Below are 23,202 nucleotides of genomic sequence, written 5' to 3'. Positions count from 1 at the left end.
TCCCTGCCCCCCCTGCTCAGAGGCCGCGGGCCGGCTCCCTGCCCCCCCTGCTCAGAGGCCACGGGCCGGCTCCCTGCCCCCCTGCTCAGAAGCCACGGGCCGGCTCCCTGCCCCCCTGCTCAGAGGCCGCGGGCCGGCTCCCTGCCCCCCCTGCTCAGAGGCCTCGGGCCGGCTCCCTGCCCCCCTGCTCAGAGGCCACGGGCCGGCTCCCTGCCCCCCTGCTCAGAGGCCTCGGGCCGGCTCCCTGCCCCCCCCTGCTCAGAGGCCACGGGCCGGCTCCCTGCCCCCCCCTGCTCAGAGGCCGCGGGCCGGCTCCCTGCCCCCCCCCCGCTCAGAGGCCTCGGGCCGGCTCCCTGCCCCCCCCTGCTCAGAGGCCTCGGGCCGGCTCCCCGCCCCCCCCTGCTCAGAGGCCACGGGCCGGCTCCCCGCCCCCCCCTGCTCAGAGGCCACGGGCCGGCTCCCCGCCCCCCCCTGCTCAGAGGCCTCGGGCCGGCTCCCCGCCCCCCCTGCTCAGAGGCCTCGGGCCGGCTCCCCGCCCCCCCCTGCTCAGAGGCCGCGGGCCGGCTCCCCGCCCCCCCCTGCTCAGAGGACTCGGGCCGGCTCCCTGCCCCCCCCTGCTCAGAGGCCTCGGGCCGGCTCCCCGCCCCCCCTGCTCAGAGGCCTCGGGCCGGCTCCCCGCCCCCCCCCTGCTCAGAGGCCTCGGGCCGGCTCCCCGCCCCCCCCTGCTCAGAGGCCTCGGGCCGGCTCCCTGCCCCCTCGCCCCAGTAACGCTGCTGCCCAAACCCGCCGGCCAGGGCCTGTGCCCAGCAGCCGCTTCCTTTCTCAGGTGACGGGCAAGATGGGGGGGAGAAGGGGGTGCCCCTCACTTGTCCAGGCCAGCCCCCAGGCATTGCCTTGAGGTGACCCCAAGAAAGGCCTTTCCCCTACCAACACCACAGCCTGTGGAAGCAGCCGCCAGCGCCCACGTCCCTGGTGCCGGCAGAGCAGCCCTCGCAGGCGCCAGCTGCGCTCCTCTGCCGCGGCAGGGCTCCCGGGGGACGGGATAACGAGCAGGCAAGGAGGCTGCCGCCGGCGTGGGGTCTGGGCAGCACACGCCAGCTCCCCTCGCCACGCGGTCCCCATGGGAGCCCAGCCGCTGCTCCGGAGCCTCTCCCTGGCTGGCCCCGCCGGCGCCTGCTCCCCTCTCGGCCCCCGGCCAAGGTCTGAGTGGCCAGGGGGTCGGCGGGCCTGGGTTGCTGCCCCGGGACCGTCCCACTCAGAGCAGGGCACCGCATGGGGGCTGTGACCCGTGGAAGCCGGCTCCCGGGAGCCTGTGTCAGAGGCAGCAGCGCGGGGCGGCTGCCGGCTCCGGGGGATCGGGCGTGTGCGGGGAGCCGGCGGCCACAGACATGGCCGGCGCCCGCACGGTCACTCGATTGCGTGCGTGTGGGCGTCCCTGGGAGCAGCGCGAAGCAGCCGAGGCCCTGGGGCGGGGAGCCCCAGCCAGGCTTTCAGGTGACAGCCACAAGGCCCGCTAGCTCCTGTGTAGCCAGCCCGGGCACGTCACCCGCGGCCCCCGGAAAGGTGGAGACTCCGGCCCCGCCCCGGGAGGCCTGTTCCCCCGCTGACCCTCTGGGCCGTATTTCCAGCTGGAGCCTGCCTGGCTGTAGTGCCCAGCCCCGGGTTCCCTCTGCCTGGCCCTGCGAGGGTAACGCGCCGCCGGCACCCGGCGTTTGCTCCTGCTCTGCACGGAGCCGCCCCTTGGCTCACGGGAGGGCGTGTTCCCGGCCCAGGAGAGGGGATCTCCCAGCAGTGCAGATTTCTCCCCCCACTGGGGCTGGAGGGCAGAGCCCCCCATCCTCTGGGGCGCCGCAAGCTCATCTGCTGCCAGCCCTGTCCGGAGCCCTGGTCCCTGAGCCCGGGGCAGCCCGGCCGGCCCACGGTCGCAGCGCTCGGGAGCCGTGCCAGGCCGGGAAGGCTCTTCGGCTGTGGGACCCTGCGTGGCGCTGTCAGGGCCCCTTGGACCTGCCCCCCCCCCCCCCCCCCCCGTTCATTCCTGCCCCAGCTCCTCCTGGCCCCTCCGGCTCCCCGGCGGCTTGGGAAGCCTGCAGGCCCAGGCTCCGTATTGCCGGGCGGGCGGGGGGGTCTGCACATGGCTGCGTCGGGCCTTTCTCTGCGGTGCGACAGCCCTTCCCCTGCCAGAGCCGGGGGCCGGTTCCCAGGCGGGGCGGGGGGGGGCCGCAGGGGGGATGAGGGGGGATTTAAGCGCTTTAGTTTATAAATAAACAGGCCTGGCGGCCGAGGCAGCGCCGAGGGCTGGCCCAGCGGGATCCCTTAAGCCAGCTTTAGCTCCGCTCAGTCCCCCCGCCGGCTCCGGCCGCTCTCGGGGCGCGAGTCCCGCTGCGGGCGCCGTCCCAGCTGCCGTCGGGGCCGGGGATGGTGCCTGAGCGTGTCCCTTTCTCGCTGTCTCCCAGGCTCTGCAGCCTGCGACTGAAGAAGCTGACGGTGCTGAGGGAGCTGGACAAGGAGCTGAGCTCGGTGCTCATCGCCGTGAAGATCCAGGTGAGCCCGGGGCAGCCCCAGGGGTGGGCGGGTGGGGCTCGGGGCGTGGCACTGCCTGGGCTTGCGCGGGATCGGTGGTCAGGCCCACAGGCCAGAGCTCTGCTCGCAGCGAGAGGCAGCCGTGGGCGGGAGCCCCTGCCCCTGCCCCTGCCCCTGCCGCACTTGCCTCCCTGCTGGCGGCCGGGCAGCGCTCGAGGGGTGGGGCTGTGGTCCGGTGCCCCCAGGGCCCCGTCAGGCCCAGGCCCAGCCAGCCAGTGGGGCCTGGAGCCAGGCGCAGGACCCTGTCACGCTGCCGGCGGCTCCCTGTGGCGGGGGCCCTGGGCCCTGGGCCCTGCTCTGCAGCTGCTCAGTGCGTTAGCCTGGGCCCTGGCGCAGGTGGGAGGGCTCTGGCGGCTGCACTGTGCCCAGCAGAGGGTGCTCCATGCCGGCTGGCGCGCCGGGGAGCGAAGAGCAGGATGGGACGCCTGGAGCGGGTCCCTGGGGGTCCCTGGAGCACTGAGCAGTCAGCAATGGCCGGGAACCACCCCTGGAGCCAGGGCCTAGAACCTCGCCCCCAGCCTGTCTCGGGATGCCCCACCCCGGCCCCGAGCAGCCCGAGAGATGGGGGCGGGGGAGGAAGGGGAGCCTGGTGCCGGCGATGTCGGGGCCCTGCATGCGCGCGCTTGGCCTGGGCGATCCCGGGGGCCGGCCCCCCTTGGCCTGGGCGATCCTGCTGCCTTCTCCCGGGGCAGGGGGCTGGTGTGCACAGAGCCAGGGGGCCGTAGGGGCCATATGTCGCCGTGTCCCCCCTCCTGGGGGTGGCAGCAGCTCGCCCGGGCCCCTGCCGCCGTGCTGCGCGGGCGCCGGAGGGGCTCTTCGGCTTGTTGCTGGCAGACCGCAGCGGCTGCCGAGGGAGCAGGGTGGGGCGGAGAGGCCCGGGCGCTCTGGCGCTGCCGGCATTAGGGGAAAGCTGGGATTACCGGGAGCCAGGGTATTAATGCTGCTCCAGAAGCACGGGCTGGGCTTGGCCTGCAGGCAGTGCCTGCTCCACAGGACCCAGGCCAGAGCCGCAGGGAGTGTGGGGCACTGGGGGGCCAGGCCACCCCCGAGTCCCCAGTCAGACACCCGCCTTGTGTCGGCTGAGACTGGCATCCCCGTAAGTCACTGCCGAGCCTCCGAGGAGACGTGGGAGCCGCCTGCCACGTGCGCTACCCAGGGACAGCAGAGCTGGGCCGGAGGGGAGAGGGGGCCACTGGGGGGCGCAGCGGAGGGGCTGGGTGGGCTGGAGTCCCCTGGTGGCTCGCTGCACGTGGTCCCTGCCGAGTGCCCACGGAACCCGCCTTGTTCTCTTGGCTTGTCCCCAGCCCTCGCCCTCGGGGCGCGAAAGCCGCGGAGCTGGGCCGTGGGCCCTGGGCAGCCCATTCGGTCAGCAGGTCCCGCGCTGCCCTGGCTCTCCCTGCCCTGCCCCCAGAGAGCCTGGCGAAGTGGGTCTTTGCCCACGGAAGCTTGTGCTCCTACACTGCGGTCAGTCTGTGAGGTGCCACAGGGCTCCTCGCCGCTCTTGCACATTCAGACTAACACGGCTCCCCTGGTACTTGATGTCCTGGAGGTCTCTCTCCATCTCCAGACCGGCTCCGCGGGGATGGCGCAGCCCCCAAGCGCTATCCCGCTGCAGCCTGTTACCTCCTTCTCCACGGGGATCTTGGCCTGAACAGATTGTTTGATCCGTTCCCTCCCTTCTCGTCCCTTTACAGCCCTTTAGCGTCCCCCACGTACCACGCTCCCCCCGGCCTTTGTCCTTCCCCAGCAGCACGTCCCTCCAGACACGAGGGCGACTCCACCGTGGCTCCAGGATCCTGTGATGGCCGCCTTCCCTCCTGCACCAGGAGCTCTGGTCCCCCGGCTCTGTGCACAGCTTAGGTGGTTCTGCCTGGCTTGGCCCAAACCCCTCACCCGCCCGTACTGCCGGGGTCACTGCCTGGCCGCGGTGTCGCTGGTCCCGGCTCTGTACTGCCTCTTGGCGGCCAGGTAGAAACCCCCCGAAGATCCCGAGCCTCCTGTTCTCCACGTGCCTTCCCCAGCCTGGCGCAGTGTCCCGTGGGGTGCTCCTGCCAGACTCCAGCCGCGTCAGCTCCCAGGCGCGGGACGATCTGAGGACTCTTTCCTGACCCTGCCTCAGTCCACATCTGTTCTCAGGCACAGACCGGCTCTTCCTGAGCTTGGTGCGGTTCTCCGGCCCTCCTCCTGTTCTCCGCCTGCGAGTCCGTTTGCCTTCTGAGCCTCGTCCTCTGTCCCCCTGGGGGCTGCAAGCTCCGTTGACTCCATCCCCTCTCCCCGCAGGACTAGCCGCTTTTGCCCTCCCGCCTGCGGCTGCTGCTGTCCCCCTTCGTGGCCGACCTGCTCCCGAGTTCCACGTGTCCTTCGTTCGCCAGGCTCCTCTGCCTGGGTCTAGCGGTCACACGCTTCCCCCAGCCGCTTACCTGACCCAGCCATCGCCCCTCCGAGCTCTCCCGCCCGAGTCCTGACTCTTCCCTTCAGCCTCCTCTTGCCTTCGCTCCATCTGCTCGCCTCCCCTTGGAAGCTCCATCCCCGTTTCTTCCTGAGTCTCCAGGCCTGGGACCTTCCCTTCCGCTCGCCTGGGGCAGCAGTGGATGCAAACGAGGCGCGTGGCGGGTACCCGCTGCAGGATGCTGTGTCCCTCCGCTTCCACCGCCGGCCATCTTTGCTCCCTCTTCCAGCCCGTGGGCCCCGGCCTTCCTGCGTGAGCACCTGCCACGGGCGAAGGAAAACAATCCCCTCGCCAAGAGAGGCAGCTTTCCTGGGCCGGGGCCCCAGCGCTTTCAGGGGCACCTTGCCCTAGAGGAGCCGGGGAGAGTCGGCGCCATTGGGCATGAGGACCCGGCGGCAGGGAGCGCCACCTGCTAGCGGCACTGGGAACGACGCCCGGCAGGCAGCATTACGGAGCGTGAATCGGGGCTGGCAGCTGCCGGGGAAAGGAATGTCGGGGAGCAGATGCGAGATGCCAGTCAAAGACACCCGAGAGCAGCTGCCCCCGCCGCATTCAGACGCGGGCCGGCCAATGGCACGCCAGGCTCTCGGGGACTGAATCCCCTCCCCCCGTGCAGCCTGGCCCTGGCCTACTTAGGAAGAAGAACGAAAAAAATCTACAGAGTAACGGAGCCCAAAATGGCCCTGCCGCCGAAGAGCTCCCAGCGGCCTCGTGCGTGGGCCACGAAGCCAGGGGCCCGAAATAGACGCCTGAGCGCAGACCGCGGTCCGTGCCACGTGGGGCTGGGAGCAGCAGGGTGGGGCGCAGCAGCAGTGACCAGGAGCTCAGGTTCCAGAGGGCACTACGACGGCCCTTCTTGCAGTGCAGTGAACACAAGAGCGGCCAACCTGGATCAGAGCAAAGGTCCATCTCTGCCAAGTGTCCTCTCTGCCAAGTGACCCCTCCCCTGTCACCCTGACAAAGAGAGGCCCGGGACACCCTCCCTGCCCATCCTGATCTAGCCCCCATGAATGGATCTAGCTCTTTTTTGAACCCTGTTCTGCTCCTCTCAACGTCCTGTGGCAAGGAGTTCCACAGGTTGACTGTGCGCTGTGTGAAGAAAAACTTCCTTTGGTTTGTTTTAAACCTGCTGCCGATGGGAACAAGTAAATCCCTTTTCCTTATTCGCTCTCTCCACACTGACCTTATAGCCCTCTGGTCCCCTCTTTTCCAAGCTGAACTGTCCCAGTCTCTTTAATCCCTTTGTTGGGACCCGTTCCAGCCCCTCATCCTTTTCCCCGGTGCCCGGCTGAGGGCAGATGCGGGTGGCGGCAGCAGGGGCTCCCCGTCCGAGAGCATGGCCGCAGCACGCGGCTCCTTGCTCCGCCCGAGCGCCCCAGTGTGGGTCGGTTCCTGCGCCGCGCTGGAGAAGTGGCCCGCACGGCCGGCAGTGCACCGGAATCCCGTGGCCGGGCGGGCGGGTGCCAGGAGCCCCGGCGAGGCACGTTTCTCTGCGGAGCCGGGCCAGCAGAGCGGCCGTGGTTCGGAGCCCCAGGCCAAAAGGGGAGCAAGGGACGACGCTGCCCCGGCCTTTGTGTGGAGCCACAAGGAGCCCCCAGAGCCGAGTCAGCATCCGGGGGGAGCCCGCCCCGCCCAGCCAGCGGTGGAGGAAGCTGCACGGGGGCCGCCGCCGTCTTATGTGCCACCTGCCTGGCTCGCTGCAGCCCCACCACGCCCCCCAATTACCACATTAAGCGGCTGCCTAGGAGGAGGGCAAATAGCTCGTTAGCGGAGGTTGCAGCTGACACTTAATGAGGCGTTGTCAGGGGATGCGGGAGGGCGCCCGGGCGCGGGGAGGGCTCGGGCAGAGATCGCAGCCAGAGTCCTCCCTGCACTGATCCAGCTGGGGGGAGAGAGCTGCAGAGAGGCAGGGCACCTTCTCCGGGGGCCGCCAGGCCGGGACCGGCAGGGGATCTCTCCAGTACAGCCAGAACTGGCAGCTGCGGAGCCCAGGGTGTGACCCACCCTCTGAGGGCTGGCTTGGGGGATGTAAGCTCGCCGGGGCACGGCCTTCTTTCTGGGTGCCCGGCCTCTCCCAGCTGGATATAACCCTGCCGGGGCACAGCCTTCTTTCTGGGTACCCGGCCTCTCCCAGCCGGACGTAACCCTGCCGGGGCACGGCCTCCCCTCCAGGTACCTGGCCTCTCCCGGCCGGACGTAACCTTGCTGGGACACGGCCTCCCTCCCGGGTACCTGGCCTCTCCCGGCCGGACGTAACCCTGCTGGGACACGGCCTCCCTCCCGGGTACCTGGCCTCTCCCGGCCGGACGTAACCCTACTGGGACACGGCCTCCCCTTCGGGTACCTGGCCTCTCCCGGCCGGACGTAACCCTGCTGGGGCCTGGCCTCCCCTCCGGGTACCTGGCCTCTCCCGGCCGGACGTAACCCTGCTGGGACACGGCCTCCCCTCCGGGTACCTGGCCTCTCCCGGCCGGACGTAACCCTGCTGGGACACGGCCTCCCCTCCGGGTACCTGGCCTCTCCCGGCCGGACGTAACCCTGCTGGGACACGGCCTCCTCTCCGGGTACCTGGCCTCTCCCGGCCGGACGTAACCCTGCTGGGGCCTGGCCTCCCCTCCGGGTACCTGGCCTCTCCCGGCCGGACGTAACCCTGCTGGGACACGGCCTCCCCTCCGGGTACCTGGCCTCTCCCGGCCGGACGTAACCCTGCTGGGACACGGCCTCCCCTCCGGGTACCTGGCCTCTCCCGGCCGGACGTAACCCTGCTGGGACACGGCCTAACCTCTGGGTACCCGGCCTCTCCCGGCCGGACGTAACCCTGCTGGGACACGGCCTCCCCTCCGGGTACCTGGCCTCTCCCGGCTGGACGTAACCCTGCTGGGACACGGCCTCCCCTCCGGGTACCTGGCCTCTCCCGGCCGGACGTAACCCTGCCGGGGCACGGCCTCGCCTCCGGGTACCTGGCCTCTCCCGGCCGGACGTAACCCTGCTGGGACATGGCCTCCCCTCCGGGTACCTGGCCTCTCCCGGCCGGACGTAACCCTGCCGGGGCACGGCCTCGCCTCCGGGTACCTGGCCTCTCCCGGCCGGACGTAACCCTGCCGGGGCCTGGCCTCCCCTCCGGGTACCTGGCCTCTCCCGGCCAGAGGTAACCCTGCTGGGACCTCGCCTCCCTTCTGGGTGCCCGGCCTGTGATCACTGGGGCTCCTAGGCGCAAGACCGGGCCTTTGGCTGCACTGACCTGCATGTCTGAGTGCAGCTGGACCCAGTCTTCTTTGGACCCCTGCCCCACCAGCCCCGTGTCCCGTGCAAACGGCCCCCGCCCCTCCAGAGTTGATATTTCTTCCCAGATCAGGGCTAGTGCGGGGCTGAGAACTGACCCCGGGAGACCCGGCTCCCTGCCCACTCGCCGACGAGTCTCAGGGCGTGCCGCGGTCCAGGCGCCGGCCGTTGCTGCTCCGTGGATTCTCCCAGGCGCTCGTTGGTTAACGAGGGCTGGAGGCCCCTACGGGCGTGCGGATGCTGCAGCGTCGGGCAGCGCCGCGGCCAGGTCGGAGCGTTCTCCCACCGCACGGATGGTGCGTTTGCTCAAAGCGTCGGCCAAGACGTCCTCTTTCCCGGCAGATGAGTCCCTGGAGCAATGCAGGGGGGCTGCCTGCACCCGGAGCAGTAGCCCTGACGCAGCCGGCTGGAGCAAATCCCCATTTGGCTGGGGCGCTCCGTCGAAGCGTGCGCTGGACTGGATGTGATCAGAGAAAAACGCCGTGCTGGCCAGACTGACCCCGCATGGGTGTGGAGATTGCAAACCCGGCCAGCGGGGGACCTGGGTCTGTTACTGCAGGGGAGGGGGCACCCTCCTTGCCCGCTTGCAGGAGAGCCCCCCCTGCGTCCAAAGACGTTTCCGTCCGCTGCCGGCTCGGGGGCAGCCTGGCGAGGGGGCTGGCCGGTTCCACTGCAAACAACCTGTCGGCACAGCAGCGTGTGGTGTCGGCACCTCCAGGCAGATGGACACACCTGCGCTGTGTGCGTTCAGCGTCCAAGTCTTGCAGGGGCCTGGGCGCTGGAGACAGCTGGGTGGTGGCGCTGACGGGGTGCAGAGGGCCTGGCGCGCCCCCGGCTTACTGCCCTACAGCATGAAACGCGGGTGCGGGTTCGGCTGCCTGTTCGCTGGCAGCTCCCCGTGGAACAACCGTTCTCTCAGCACGGCCTGAAGTCCACCCAGGAAACACAGCGCCGGTGTCTCCGCACACACCACGGGGAGACCCGCGGCACCTTAGGCGTGAGTTCGGGTTCTTCTTTCCCCCACGAAAGCTGGTGCCCTAACGAGTGTCTTGGTCTCCAAGGTGCCCCCGGCCTCCCCGTTGGGTTTTCGAAGCGGCGGGACTCGAGCCGCCCCCGGGTTTGTTATTCCCGTTCCCGTGGCAGGGCAGAGAAAGCGCCCACAGGCACCGTGGGAGGAACCCGCGGGAGAGCGTGGCAGCTGTCTGTCTGCCGGCCTGTCTCGCGGGCCACCCCGCTGGGAGTGACTGGCCCAGCCCAGCTACTCGGAGGCCTGGTGGGCGTCTGCCCGTGGCGGGCGGGCTGCCAGAGGGACGCTGTAGCTGGCTCTTGTCCAGGCCCACCGCCGGGCTGCACCTGCCAGCCGAGCCAGGCTTGAGCCGTGCACAGGGGAAGATCCGGGGAGAAGGCAGGTGCGGCAGGACCCGGGCTCCCGCCTGGGTTGCCCAGGATGTAGGCGGCCTGGCAGAGGACCTCTCCTGTCCCCTCCAGTCAGGTCAGGGAGGCAAAGGGGAAGTTGAGGATGGTGGACCCATCAGCCCCCCCTGGTGCGCGGTCTCTGGGACGCTGTCTCTGCAGCCCGGGGTCGGTGGCCCTTGTCGCTCTGGGTAATCTCAGCTCTGCCTGTCTTGGGGGTCGGACTCCTGGACTCAGCACATGGGGCTGGGGCGCTGTCTGGGGGGCCGGGGGAGGCAGCCCCTCCTGGCCCAGGAACAGGCTCTGGTCCGACAGGAGGGTCCCTTGGGCTGCGCTCAAGGGCTGGGCTTCTCCCGGGGGGAGCAAGAGGGTCCCTGCTGACCCAGAGGTGCCGCTCCGTGGGGACCTGGAGAGCGCAGGGTCCCGTCGGCGTCTCCCCCTGCCAGCTGCACTGTCAGCTCCATGCCAGGCCCGGCCCTGCCCGCGACATCCGGTGGGGACTGAGCTTGGAGCCGGAAGGGCCACCGGGCTGAGAAGCGAGGGGGGTGCCAGGTGGCAGGGGCCTACATGGGGTGCCTTTGCTGGGGGGGCGGCTCTGATAGCTGGACGAGGGAGGGGGGCTGTTTAGGCAGAAGCTGGGGGGTGTAGAAGAGGCTCCCAAGGGAAGTGGAGGGAACCTGGACTGAGCAGCCCTTTTGGGTGGGGGGCCGGCGGGGCGGGCTGCTTGCGACCCCCTGTCCAGAGCCGGGCGAGTCTGTGCCACCAGCCCGGCCTCCATGCCGCCCTGTTCTCCTTGCAGGGGTCAAAGCGAGTCCTGCGATCCAACGAATACGTCCTGCCCCCCGGCGGCCTGATGGACACCGACCTGGAGCTGACTTTCTCTCTGCAGGTAGGCTGAGGGCAGAGCGCCCGGCCGCCGCGCACTGAGACAGGACTGAGATGGTGTCCAGACGCCCTGGTCCCTGCAGGGATGCACAGTGGGCGTCTGGCCTGGGCACCAGGGTGCGGGAACAGGCATTGTGGCTGGAGGTGGGGGGCTGTGGGTGGGAGGGTGGTGCAGGGCTCGAAGTTGGGCAGGCAGCTCCCTGGGCCGGGCTGGGCTGGGAGCAGCGGTGGCCTGGGCTGGGTGGGGAGCAGAGCTGGTGGCAGCGGCGGCCTGGGCTGGGCAGGGAGTGGAGCGGGCAGCGGCGGCCGGGGCGGGGTGGGGAGCGGAGCGGGAGGCAGCAGCCTGGGCCGGTCGGGGAGCGGAGCAGGCGGCGGCGGCCTGGGCCGGTCGGGGAGCGGAGCCGGAGGCGGTGGCCTGGGCCCTGGGCCGGTCGGGGAGCGGAGCAGGCGGTGGCGGCCTGGGCCGGTCAGGGAGCAGAGCGGGAGGCGGTGGCCTGGGCCGGTCGGGGAGCGGAGCGGGAGGTGGTGGCCTGGGCTGAGTGGGGAGCAGAGCTGGTGGCAGCGGCGGCCTGGGCTGGGCAGGGAGTGGAGCGGGCAGCGGCGGCCAGGGCGGGGTGGGGAGCGGAGCGGGAGGCAGCAGCCTGGGCCGGTCGGGGAGCGGAGCAGGCGGCGGCGGCCTGGGCCGGTTGGGGAGCGGAGCCGGAGGCGGTGGCCTGGGCCCTGGGCCGGTCGGGGAGCGGAGCAGGCGGTGGCGGCCTGGGCCGGTCAGGGAGCAGAGCGGGAGGCGGTGGCCTGGGCCGGGCGGGGAGACCCCTCGCCCTGCCACGCCAATCTGTCCCCTCCCGCAGTACCCGCACTTCCTGAAGAGGGACGGCAACAAGCTGCAGATCATGCTGCAGCGGAGGAAGCGGTACAAGAACCGCACCATCCTGGGCTACAAGACACTGGCGGTGGGAAGCATTAACATGGCGGAGGTAAGCGGCGGGCGCCGGCGGGCCGGGCAGCGCCCCCAGGGGCCGGGCAGCGGGCGGAGCAGCTGGCCAGGGGCTGCCCTGCTGTGGGAGTCACTGCGTGTCCGCTCCCAGGTGATGCAGCACCCCACGGACGCCAGGCAGCTGCTGGGCCTGCACAGCAACGGGAAGGACGCGAGTGTTCAAGTGGCTGAAATCAGCATCTGCTCCCTCTCCAGCCAGCCCATTGACCACGAGGACGGCAGCGTCCCCTCTGGCCCCAAGATCAAAGCCTCGGGTGCGTCTCTCCCAGCCCCAGCTCCCCCAGGCGCTCTGTCTCTGGCCACGCGGGCGTTTCCTGGGGACAGTGCGGGTGGGGGGAGGTAGTTTGGCTCGGGTGTGACATCTGCATTTTTAAAACAAAGGAAGGTTTTCTTCATGCAGCGCACAGTCAATCTATGGAACTCCTCGCCACAGGATGTTGTGAAGACCAGGGCTTTTACCAGGTTCAAAAAAGAGCCAGATAAATCCTTGGAGGTTAGGTCCATCAGTAGCTGTTAGCCAGGCTGTGCAGGGAGGGTGTTCCTCACCGCTGTTTGTCAGAGGCTGCGAATGGGTGACGGGAGGGATCACGTGCTCCGTTCACTCCCTCGGGGGCACCTGGTGCCGGCTGCTGTCAGGGCTTGAGGAGCCTTTGGTCTGACCCAGCCTGGCCGCTGTGTTCTGATGTTCGGTGTCTGGTTCCAGATCGCTCCCCCGACATGGATAACTACTCGGAGGAGGAGGACGAGAGCTTCTCCTCCGAGCAGGAGGCCAGTGACGATGCTGTGCAGGGCCAGGTAAGGGTGGGCAGGGCCTGCTGCCTGCCCTCCGGGACGGGGACACCCGCAGGGCCCTGGGGCAGGAGGATGGGACAGTCAGTGGGTGCCCCCAGCCCAGCCCAGCCCAGCCCCTCTCCTGCCCTGGGGCCGAGCCGCAGGGAGCAGAGAACAGGGTCTCGGGGCCATGGCTGTGCAGCCTGGATCCTCCATCAGTCCCCTGTGATCACCGCAGCCCAGAGACCCGCACTGAGCCCGAAACCAGGCGCTGGAGAGTCCCAGGCCTGCGGTTCCAGGAGCTCGTATGCTCACTGGAAAACAGCTGCTCCCGGCTGGATTCGCAGGCTTCAGAGCCCGCTACCAAATTCCGGCTGCCCTGTCAGGACCCCTGGCCTGCGACCGAGCCAGCCCTGAGCGGCCTGGTGCGCTGACCGGGCTGAGTCCCGGAGCCGTTGCTACGAGGCGGGTTTCCGATCCCTGTGGCTCAGCTCTGAGCCGGTCCAATTTCGCCGTGTCCTCCCGTTGTGGGAGCGGGCGGCTCCGCAGGGACGATCGCTCCTGCAGCCACGGGGCAGCACAGCCGGGAGCCGGTGCCAGTCGGGGAGAAGGGAGCTCCCGGGCGCTGCCAGGCTGACGTGCGGCCCCTCTCGCCGAGCAGGACCTGTATGACGAGGAGGACGACGGGAGGAAGCCGAAGAAAGCCCGGAGGAAAATGATCAGAACCACGTCCATGAGCCGGGTAACGTCCCGGGGGCGTGGGCTGGGCCTGGGCCCGGCTGGAGGCCCCGCAGGGGCGCTGGGTGCTCTGGCTGGGGGTCCCCAGGGAGCTGCCTCTCGCCCGCCGGCGCCTGGCTGGGAGTGGCCGAGCGTGGGCAGGGTGCATGGCCCGGCCCTCTGCCCTGCCTCTCCGCCTTGCGCCTCCCCCGTCCCACGGGAGGCAGCCTGGGCAGTCGCCCCATCGCACAGGCAGGGAGCTGGGCCCGAGGGCGCCGGGCGGAGCAGAGACTCGGTGCGATGGCAGCAGGGACGCTGGCTCCCTCCCCGCGCCCCCGGTCACGTCTGCCAGCCTGACTCGCGCCCGGGCCGGCCCTGCTCCTGTCGGGAAGAGGGGCAGCCGGCCCGGCCCGGCTCAGAGCTCTGCCTTGGGGCCGTGGGCTCCGGAGGGAGGGGCTGGCCAGGGCTGGGCTGCAGGAGTTTTCGACGTTTATTCCGAGAGCCCTGCTGAAGCCGTAGCCGGGGCCGGCCGGGACCCTGCCCGCGTGTGGCTGAGGGCCGGGCCGGGAGCGCAGGGGCCGGGTGCTGTCTGTGTGCGTGGCCTGGCCTGGCGCCTGCGTCCCTGGCACCCCGCACGCTTTATTTGCGTGGCCCCTTCCTCTGCCTGGGGCCTCAGAGCCGGGCCGGGGCTCTGGTCGGGGCCCCGCGGTGCCTTTGTGGCTGGGGAGGGCGGCCCTGCAGCCGGGGCACCTCACCCAGCCTCTGCCCTTCCCTTCCAGCAACCCAACTTCAAGCAGAAATTCGTTGCTTTGCTGAAGAGGTTTAAAGTGATGGACGAGGTGAGCGGGGCGCGGGCCCGGCCTGGGGCTCCGGGGTGCGGTACCCGCCCCAGCGCGCTCGGCAAGCCCGTCCTGCCCGGGGGTCCCTGGAGCGAGAAGGGAGGGGCAGGGGCCGAGCGCCTGGGTTCCCAGTCTCCTCGGGTGCAGCCCAAGCGGGGAGGGAACCCAAAGCCCAGCCCAGAGCCGGGGCAGTGGGCCGTGTCCGCATTGCCTGCCCCTCGGGCTGCGGTCGGGGAGGCTGGGAGCGGGCGCTCGCCCTTGGAGCCGGGCTGGGCCCTGAGAGGCGCCTTTTCCCGCCCGGAGCCCCACTGGCTGGGCCACGGGATGAGCCGATTGCACTTGCTCCGGAGCTCATGGGACACCTGGGGCGCTGGGCCTGCTCCTCAGGCCCCCGAGGCCGCCGCAGGGCCCTGCCTGGCGGAGCTCTTCCCTCTGGCAGGAGGAGCCGTTGCCGCAGGGGCCCGGCTGGGACCTGGTGGGCTGGGCACGGGGGGCAGGGCGGGATAGGCGCTGTCACCCGGCTGCTCTGCAGCAGGCTCTGGGCTGGGACCCAGCAGGCCGGGTGTGGGGGGCAGGGTGGGATGGATGTGGAGACGGGCTGGGTGTGGGGGGTGGGCCGGGCCGGATGCGGGGGCGGGCGGGTGCTGTCACCTGGCTGCTCTGCCACAGGTGCTGGGCGGGGACCCGGCAGGCTGGGTGTGGGGGGCAGGGTGGGATGGATGTGGAGACAGGACGGGCACCGGGGGTGGGCGGGCGCTGTCACCCTGCTGACCTGCCACAGGTGCTGGGCGGGGCCCCGGTGGGCCGGGTGTGGGGGGCGGGATGGGTCGGATGTGGAGACGGGCCGGGTGTGGGGGGCGGGATGGGTCGGATGTGGAGACGGGCTGGGTGTGGGGGGCGGGCCAGGTGTGGGGGGCGGGATGGGTCGGACGTGGGGGCGGGCGGGCGCTGTCACCCGGCTGCTCTGCCACAGGTGCTGGGCGGGGACCCGGCGGGCCAGGTGTGGGGGGCGGGATGGGTCGGACGTGGGGGCGGGCGGGCGCTGTCACCCGGCTGCTCTGCCACAGGTGCTGGGCGGGGACCCGGCGGGCTGGGTGTGGGGGGTGGGCCGGACGTGGGGGCGGGCGGGCGCTGTCACCCGGCTGCTCCGCCACAGGTGCTGGGCGGGGACCCGGCGGGCCGGGTGTGGGGGGCGGGATGGGTCGGACGTGGGGGCGGGCGGGCGCTGTCACCCGGCTGCTCTGCCACAGGTGCTGGGCGGGGACCCGGCGGGCCGGGTGTGGGGGGCGGGATGGGTCGGACGTGGGCGCGGGCGGGCGCTGTCACCCGGCTGCTCTGCCACAGGTGCTGGGCGGGGACCCGGCGGGCCGGGTGTGGGGGGCGGGATGGGTCGGACGTGGGGGCGGGCGGGCGCTGTCACCCGGCTGCTCTGCCACAGGTGCTGGGCGGGGACCCGGCGGGCCGGGTGTGGGGGGCGGGATGGGTCGGACGTGGGGGCGGGCGGGCGCTGTCACCCGGCTGCTCTGCCACAGGTGCTGGGCGGGGACCCGGTGGGCCGGGTGTGGGGGGCGGGATGGGTCGGACGTGGGGGCGGGCGGGCGCTGTCACCCGGCTGCTCTGCCACAGGTGCTGGGCGGGGACCCGGCGGGCCGGGTGTGGGGGGCGGGATGGGTCGGACGTGGGGGCGGGCGGGCGCTGTCACCCGGCTGCTCTGCCACAGGTGCTGGGCGGGGACCCGGCGGGCCGGGTGTGGGGGGCGGGATGGGTCGGACGTGGGGGCTGGGCGGGCGCTGTCACCCGGCTGCTCCGCCACAGGTGCTGGGCGGGGACCCGGCGGGCCAGGCGCGGGGCGTGGAGGAGGACCTGGGGCTGCTCTCCGACAGCCTGGAGGAATGCAACGCCAGCGACAGCGGCCCCGAGCTGGAGGAGGACGAGAGCGTGCACAGCACCCCCAAGCCCACCCTGCGGTGAGCTGGCCCCAGACACACCCCACGGCCTTCCCACCCCCTCCCCAAGAACGGGCCTCGTCTCCTGGCCTGCCCTCCCCGCCCCCCGTCCAGCGTGAGTCGGAGGGCAAGGACCCAGCCCACAGCTGTCTGGCTCAGCGTGCCGAGGGGCCGGACGTTGCTGGCCTGGCCTGGCTGGGGGTAGGACACGCCCTTCCCGAGGGGACGCTGGGCAGGGCGGGTGCTGGAGAAGGTGGGGGCCTGTGTGGGGCTGGGTGCTGAGCGGGGGTCTCCCCTGCGTCTCCGTCCTGCAGGCGTTTCTTTGAGGGCGTCTCTCACTCGGGTTCCCAGACGGAGATCGGTGGCCAGAAAGGGCAGGATCGGGAGTCCGCCAGCTCGGTGAGTCGCCCCCCAGCTCCTGGTCGGCCCCCAGTTACCTGCTGGCCAGTCTGCCTGTTCCCTTCCCAGCACAGGCAGATGGGGCAGGAGCGCTCTGGGGGCCCTGCGGGGGGGATAGGGGATTGGCCCCTGCCCCTGCTCTGGGTCACTCTGTTCTAGACTCTGGTTCCCTCTGCCCAGGGACAAGTGGAGAAGCGCAAAGCCGGAGCGCCCCGCGCCCTGGAGGAGGTGGCCGTGGAGACCGGACCGGTGAGTTTCTGCCGGCTGGTGAGGAGCTGCCCCCCATGGCTCGGGCCCCCATGGTGGCCCCCATGATGTTGGCCTTGGGACCCGTGGCTGCCCCGGGACGCGTGGCTGGTCCGTGTCTGTGGCTGCCCCGGGACGCGTGGCTGGTCCGTGTCTGTGGCTGTGGCTGCCCCGGGACGCGTGGCTGGTCCGTGGCTGTGGCTGCCCCGGGACGCGTGGCTGGTCCGTGGCTGTGGCTGCCCCGGGACGCGTGGCTGGTCCGTGGCTGTGGCTGCCCCGGGACGCGTGGCTGGTCCGTGGCTGTGGCTGCCCCGGGACGCGTGGCTGGTCCGTGGCTGTGGCTGCCCCGGGACGCGTGGCTGGTCCGTGGCTGTGGCTGCCCCGGGACGCGTGGCTGGTCCGTGGCTGTGGCTGTGGCTGCCCCGGGACGCGTGGCTGGTCCGTGGCTGTGGCTGTGGCTGCCCCGGGACGCGTGGCTGGTCCGTGGCTGTGGCTGTGGCTGCCCCGGGACGTGTGGCTGGTCCGTGGCTGTGGCTGCCCCGGGACGCGTGGCTGGTCTGTGGCTGTGGCTGCCCTGGGACACGTGGCTGGTCCGTGTCTGTGGCTGTGGCTGCCCCGGGACGTGTGGCTGGTCTGTGTCTGTGGCTGCCCCGGGATGTGTGGCTGGTCCGTGTCTGTGTCTGTGGCTGCCCCGGGACGCGTGGCTGGTCCGTGTCTGTGGCTGTGGCTGCCCCGGGACGCGTGGCTGGTCCGTGTCTGTGGCTGTGGCTGCCCCGGGACGCGTGGCTGGTCCGTGTCTGTGGCTGTGGCTGCCCCGGGACGTGTGGCTGGTCCGTGGCTGTGGCTGCCCCGGGACGCGTGGCTGGTCTGTGGCTGTGGCTGCCCTGGGACACGTGGCTGGTCCGTGGCTGTGGCTGTGGCTGCCCCGGGACGTGTGGCTGGTCTGTGTCTGTGGCTGCCCCGGGACGTGTGGCTGGTCTGTGTCTGTGGCTGCCCCGGGATGTGTGGCTGGTCCGTGGCTGTGGTTAGCTTAGGCTTTGGGGCGTCCCCAGCACCCTGTCCCCACGTGGCTCCGTTATCTGCCCTCCCAATAGTGTGGTGGGGAAAATCCCGCCAGCTGGGGCAGGGCAGGAGCTGAGAGGAGGATGCTCTGGGGGTTCGGCTCAGCCCCTCTGGGCCCCAGGCGACCCGCCCCGGCCGTGCTGGGAGGGGCAGACGGGGGAGGCCCGGCGGCGCTCCGGTGTGCACTGACTGTGCCCGCAGGCGCTGGAGGCGGAGGAGCCCCCCCCTCGCCCCGGGGCGGCGGAGGCAGCCGGGCGGGAGAGCAGTGTGGACAGGCTGGCCCAGCTGTGCAGCGCCGAGCCCCCCAGCCCTGTGTCGCCCAGGTAAGGCAGCTCCGGGCCGTGGCCTCGTGGGCTGGGGACAGCCCCTGGGCCCCGCCCAATGGAACGGATGGGCCCTGCCCCTGTGGGGGAGGGGGGATCTGCCTGGCTGGGGCCGGCCCAGCCCTGGTAGACGGAGGGGGGGGGTCTGCCTGGCCCCGGGCACAGCCCCAGCGGGGGAGGGGGGAGCTGTCTGGCCCAGCCCCATTGGGGGGGGATCTGCCCGGCCCTGGGTGCGGCCAGCCCAGCCCCAGCGGGGGAGGGGGGGATCTGTCTGGCCCAGCCCCAGCGGGGGAGGGGGGGATCAGGCCCAGCCCCAGCGGGGGAGGGGGGGATCAGGCCCAGCCCCAGCGTGGGGAGGGGGGGATCAGGCCCAGCCCCAGCGGGGGAGGGGGGGATCAGGCCCAGCCCCAGCGGGGGAGGGGGAGATCTGTCTGGCCCAGCCCCAGTGGGGGGAGGAGGGGATCAGGCCCAGCCCCAGCGGGGGAGGGGGAGATCTGTCTGGCCCAGCCCCAGCGGGGGGAGGAGGGGATCAGGCCCAGCTCTGGTAGACGGGGGGGGGGGGGGGGGGTCTGCCTGGCCCCGGGCACAGCCCCAGCGGGGGAGGGGGGGATCAGGCCCAGCGGGGGAGGGGGGGATCAGGCCCAGGCCCAGCGGGGGAGGGGGGGATCAGGCCCAGCCCCAGCGGGGGAGGGGGGGATCAGGCCCAGGCCCAGCGGGGGAGGGGGGGATCAGGCCCAGCCCCAGCGGGGGAGGGGTTCTCCCTGCCCCAGACTCTGCAGCCAGCGCTGGGGCCGGGCTGCTGCCATGGCTGGGGGCTGTCGTCCCGTCCCGCAGCAAAGCCGAGAGCCGGCAGGCCTGGCGGCCCCGCAGCACCTCCATGAGGGACCGGCAGCACTCGAAGGCGCAGGGCGACCGCACCAGCAGCCTGGACAGCGAGAGCTCGCCGGACTCGCGGCTCGGCGCCCAGGTCAGGGGGCGGGGGCGGGGGCGGGGCGGGGCGGGCCTGGGGCGGGGCCCACGCGTGTGCGGTCGAGCCGTGTGGCCGGCTTTGCCCTGGGGCTGGGCCCACGCGTGTGCGGTCGAGCCGTGTGGCCGGCTTTGCCCTGGGGCTGGGCCCACGCGTGTGCGGTCGAGCCGTGTGGCCGGCTTTGCCCTGGGGCTGGGCCCACGCGTGTGCGGTCGAGCCGTGTGGCCGGCTTTGCCCTGGGGCTGGGCCCACGCGTGTGCGGTCGAGCCGTGTGGCCGGCTTTGCCCTGGGGCTGGGCCCACGCGTGTGCGGTCGAGCCGTGTGGCCGGCTTTGCCCTGGGGCTGGGCCCACGCGTGTGCGGTCGAGCCGTGTGGCCGGCTTTGCCCTGGGGCTGGGCCCACGCGTGTGCGGTCGAGCCATGTGGCCGGCTTTGCCCTGGGGCGGGGCCCACGCGTGTGCGGTCGAGCCGTGTGACCGGCTTTGCCCTGGGGCTGGGCCCACGCGTGTGCGGTCGAGCCGTGTGGCCGGCTTTGCCCTGGGGCGGGGCCCACGCGTGTACGGTCGAGCCGTGTGGCCGGCTTTGCCCTGGGGCTGGAGCGGCCCGCGGGCGCCTGACCCGGCCTGCTCGGCCTGTCCTAGGTGCCCCGCAAATCCGTCTACGACCAGCTGAACCGGATCCTGGTGCCGGACGAGCAGCTGCCGGAGAGCGTGATCCTGGTGGACGCCGCCGAGTGGCCCGGGCAGGTGAGGGGAGCCGGGCTGCCGGGGGTGCGCAGCCCAGGAAACGGGGGTTCCCAGTAGAGCCGGGTCCCTTTGTCCTCGCGCGGGGGGGGCCGCTGGAGCCGCTTAGGAGCCCCAGGGGTGAGCAGGAGTCATCGCGCTGTGTGGAGACCCCAGAGCGCCCGGCCCTGCTCCCGGACGGCGACGGGAAACCTGCCTGTCGAGGGCCGGACACTCAGGGACTGGCCCGGCAGCGGGAAGGCGCTTTGCCCCTGGGGCGGGCTGAGCACCGTCTACCGGGAGAGAGGGTCTTAGAGCCCACGCCCCGCTGGAAAGGGGGAGCCGAGGCCCGTGTGGCTGCAGCCTCCCTGCGTCAGCCCCTTGTCCCGCTGGGCAGCACGGCCGGACGCTGCCACGTGCCCAGGGAGCTCGCCTGCGCGGGCTGGGTTCCCGGGGGGCCCTGGGCCTGGCTGCCGGGGCCGCACTACACGGACACACGGAGGGGGGCTCATCCCCTGCCTCCTCTGCCGTTGCATCCCCAGTACCTGAGTGAGCAGCTCCAGGCGCATCAGCAGCCCGTCGTCTGCACCTGCTCCACGGCCGATGTCCAGGCTGCCTTCAACAGCATCGTGGCCCGCATCCAGAGATAGTGAGTGCGGCCGGGCCGGGGAAGGGCCTGACCCAGGGGGCACCGGAGGGGGTGGGGTCGGAGACTTGCGGATGCCTGTGCCCCATGGCGGGATTGGGCCCTGAGTGCATGGGCTGCCCACGTGTCCCAGCCAGGGGTTAACACTGGACCCTACTGATGGCAGCGCTGGGCGGGCACTGGGACGTGCAGGGGGGGCGAGGGTGCACGTGAGCCGGGCCCAGGTGCTAGAGCAGTCCCAGAGCAGCAGCAGGGCCGGGCCAGCGCCAGCGAGGAGCCTGCCCAGGAGCTGTGCCCTCGCCATGTCCCGGCCCCCGTGGCACCGAGTCTCGGGGCTTCTCTTCCTTCTGCAGCTGTAACTGCAACGCCCACGTGCCGCCGCCCGTCAAAGTGGCCGTGGCAGGAGACCAGAGCTACCTGAGCATCGTGCTGCGCTTCTTCGTGGAGCAGCTGGCCAGCAAGACGCCCGACTGGCTCAACTACCTCCGCTTCCTCGTGGTGCCCCTGGGTACGAGCCGGCCGCCGGGGGCAGCAGCAGGGCCCCCCCCCCCCCCCGAGCAGCCCGCGTCACTTCCTCCCTCTCTTGCCAGGCTCTCACCCGCTGGCCAAGTACCTGGCCTCGGTGGACGGGCGGTACAGCGCCCTCTTCCTGGACCCGGCCTGGCGGGAGCTGTTCAGCCGGGCAGAGCCCCCCAGCACCGGTGAGTGGCATAGCGGGGGTGTCGGCTTTGTGACCGGTGTTCCCGCCGGGCTGGGTGCTGGGAGTCCCACTGACACCCCTGGGCAGAGGACGATCCTGTCGGCAGAGGGAGACACAGGAGGAGAGGTGGGGACTGGCCCCAGGCCGGGGGGCAGGGCCAGGGGCAGGGAGGATGGTCTTAGACCAAGGAAGGGGGTGAAGCCCCTTCCCCCCAAGAGGACTCCGGCTCTGCCCTGGCTCCTGTGTCAGCTGCGCTGTCTCGGAGAAGCCAGAGCCCTTCCCGGTGTCTGGCTGCAGCTCGGGGCTCCCCGACGCGCCGTCACCGTGAGCAGTGGGGCGCCGGGCGGGCAGCCGGGGGACGCTCACCCCTCCCCTTCCCCCAGACCCGGTGGACGTCCCCGGCCGCGTAGCCGAGTTCATCGCGGGGGCCAGCCAGTCCCACCAGCTGCCCATCTCGGAGGCCATGCTGACCTACAAGCAGAAGAGGTGAGGGCGGGGGCCCGGGTGCAGGCAGCCTCGCTGGGCACCCCCAGCTGCATCCGGGGCCGCGGGGCCGGACAGCTGGCTGGGTACCCCGGGTTGTGCAGCCTGCAGGGAGCTGTCAGAGTTGGTTGGCCGGCAGGGGGAGGCCGGCAGGCCCGGAGGGGGCTCCGGGGGCTCCGGGGGCTCCGTCCCGTCCCCTTCTCTGCCAGCGCCCCGGTGCAGGGCTGAGCTGAGCCGCCCGCGGGACCCTTCCTGCCGATGGCGCCGGTGTGGCCAGGGCAGGCCCAGGCGCCAAGCAGCCGCGTTCATCTCCTGCTCAGAGCAGTGTGGGTCGGGGTTGAGGGACGCTGCAAGGGGGCTGTGGTTGGAGGCGGGCGGGGGGCAGGCCAGGCAGCTGGGGGTCGGAGGCGGGGAGGGAGCCCACACCCGCAGGGGGCTGCCTGTGGCCAGTGCCAGTCCCTGGGCGGCTCCCAGTCCGGTCTTAGCTATGGGCCCCGGCGCATCAGGGGGCTGGCTCCGGGCCCGAGGGGCTGCAGGGCGTGTGGCAGCCGCCCCCTCACCTCTGCCTTCTCTCGCTCTGCGGCGTCCCAGGAAGAGAAGCCTCTATTTTGATTTTTACATCAGGTACTGGCCTGTCGTGTGCGCTGGCGCCTCCTCGTGTCCCGTCCCGTCTGTGCCCTGCCCGCCCCTCGGCTGCCCCGGCTCCCTGCCCCCTGCCCTGCATGCGAGCCCCCCGCCCCGCCCCCGTCTGTCGCTCCCCCGCCGTGCCTGTGCTGCAGCGCTGGGCGGGTGTGGGGCATGCAGGTGCCAGGCCGGCCCGAGGGGCAGAGGCTGCCACCCCCCAGCTCTGCTCCGTGGCCAGTGACACGGGAGGGCCGGGCGTGTGACTCGGACGGGGGTTAATGGGCACTGCTGGGCGGCTGCCCTGTGGAGCCAGCGACGTGGGGGGGGGGGGCTGTACAGCTGGGCAAATGGGCCAAGTAACGCAGGAGGGGGTTGGGCGCTGCCCCATGGGGGAAGCAACTCTGGTGGGAGAGGCAGGGTGCTGCCTGGTGGGGCGAGTGCCGTGGGGGCCGGGGGGCTGCCTGGCGGGGCGAGGGCCGTGGGGGGCTGCCTGGTGGGGCGAGGGCCGTGGGGGGCTGCCTGGCGGGGCGAGGGCCGTGGGGGCTGGGGGGCTGCCTGGCGGGGCGAGGGCCGTGGGGGCTGGGGGGCTGCCTGGCGGGGCGAGGGCCGTGGGGGGCTGCCTGGCGGGGCGAGGGCCGTGGGGGCTGGGGGGCTGCCTGGCGGGGCGAGGGCCGTGGGGGCTGGGGGGCTGCCTGGCGGGGCGAGGGCCGTGGGGGGGCTGCCTGGCGGGGCGAGGGCCGTGGGGGGCTGCCTGGCGGGGCGAGGGCCGTGGGGGCTGGGGGGCTGCCTGGCGGGGCGAGGGCCGTGGGGGCTGCCTGGCGGGGCGAGGGCCGTGGGGGGCTGCCTGGCGGGGCGAGGGCCGTGGGGACTGGGGGGCTGCCTGGCGGGGCGAGGGCCGTGGGGGGCTGCCTGGCGGGGCGAGGGCCGTGGGGGGCTGCCTGGCGGGGCAAGGGCCGTGGGGGCTGGGGGGCTGCCTGGCGGGGCGAGGGCCGTGGGGGGCTGCCTGGCGGGGCGAGGGCCGTGGGGGGCTGCCTGGCGGGGCAAGGGCCGTGGGGGCTGGGGGGCTGCCTGGCGGGGCGAGGGCCGTGGGGGGCTGCCTGGCGGGGCGAGGGCCGTGGGGGCTGGGGGGCTGCCTGGCAGGGCGGGCACTGCCCT

The 23,202-nt window shown here is 72.3% G+C and overlaps 1 protein-coding gene across 2 annotated transcripts in view; it reads left to right on the top strand.

Annotated features, from left to right (window-relative positions):
* LOC102460240 (phosphofurin acidic cluster sorting protein 2-like) overlaps window positions 1-23,202 on the top strand; it is a 68,238-nt gene that overhangs the window by 42,932 nt on the left and 2,104 nt on the right. Inside the window, exons 2-19 of one of the 2 annotated variants that reach the window (XM_089777578.1) lie at window positions 2,454-2,541; window positions 10,524-10,613; window positions 11,458-11,583; window positions 11,695-11,857; window positions 12,307-12,398; window positions 13,036-13,116; window positions 13,871-13,930; window positions 15,746-15,897; window positions 16,191-16,275; window positions 16,456-16,524; window positions 17,785-17,906; window positions 18,741-18,873; window positions 19,514-19,618; window positions 20,137-20,243; window positions 20,594-20,748; window positions 20,831-20,941; window positions 21,324-21,426; window positions 22,015-22,047. In XM_089777578.1, the coding sequence (XP_089633704.1) occupies window positions 2,454-2,541; window positions 10,524-10,613; window positions 11,458-11,583; window positions 11,695-11,857; window positions 12,307-12,398; window positions 13,036-13,116; window positions 13,871-13,930; window positions 15,746-15,897; window positions 16,191-16,275; window positions 16,456-16,524; window positions 17,785-17,906; window positions 18,741-18,873; window positions 19,514-19,618; window positions 20,137-20,243; window positions 20,594-20,748; window positions 20,831-20,941; window positions 21,324-21,426; window positions 22,015-22,047 (1,875 nt within the window). The remainder of the gene's footprint in view (window positions 1-2,453; window positions 2,542-10,523; window positions 10,614-11,457; window positions 11,584-11,694; window positions 11,858-12,306; window positions 12,399-13,035; window positions 13,117-13,870; window positions 13,931-15,745; window positions 15,898-16,190; window positions 16,276-16,455; window positions 16,525-17,784; window positions 17,907-18,740; window positions 18,874-19,513; window positions 19,619-20,136; window positions 20,244-20,593; window positions 20,749-20,830; window positions 20,942-21,323; window positions 21,427-22,014; window positions 22,048-23,202) is intronic. The other variant, XM_089777579.1, reaches the window with a different exon arrangement.

This window comes from Pelodiscus sinensis, chromosome 3, assembly GCF_052426305.1.
Source record: "Pelodiscus sinensis isolate ZL-2025 chromosome 3, ASM5242630v1, whole genome shotgun sequence".
Taxonomy (NCBI): Eukaryota; Metazoa; Chordata; order Testudines; family Trionychidae; genus Pelodiscus; species Pelodiscus sinensis.
The sequence above is the reverse complement of the archived record's forward strand: the minus strand, read 5'-3'. Positions and strand labels throughout refer to the sequence as shown.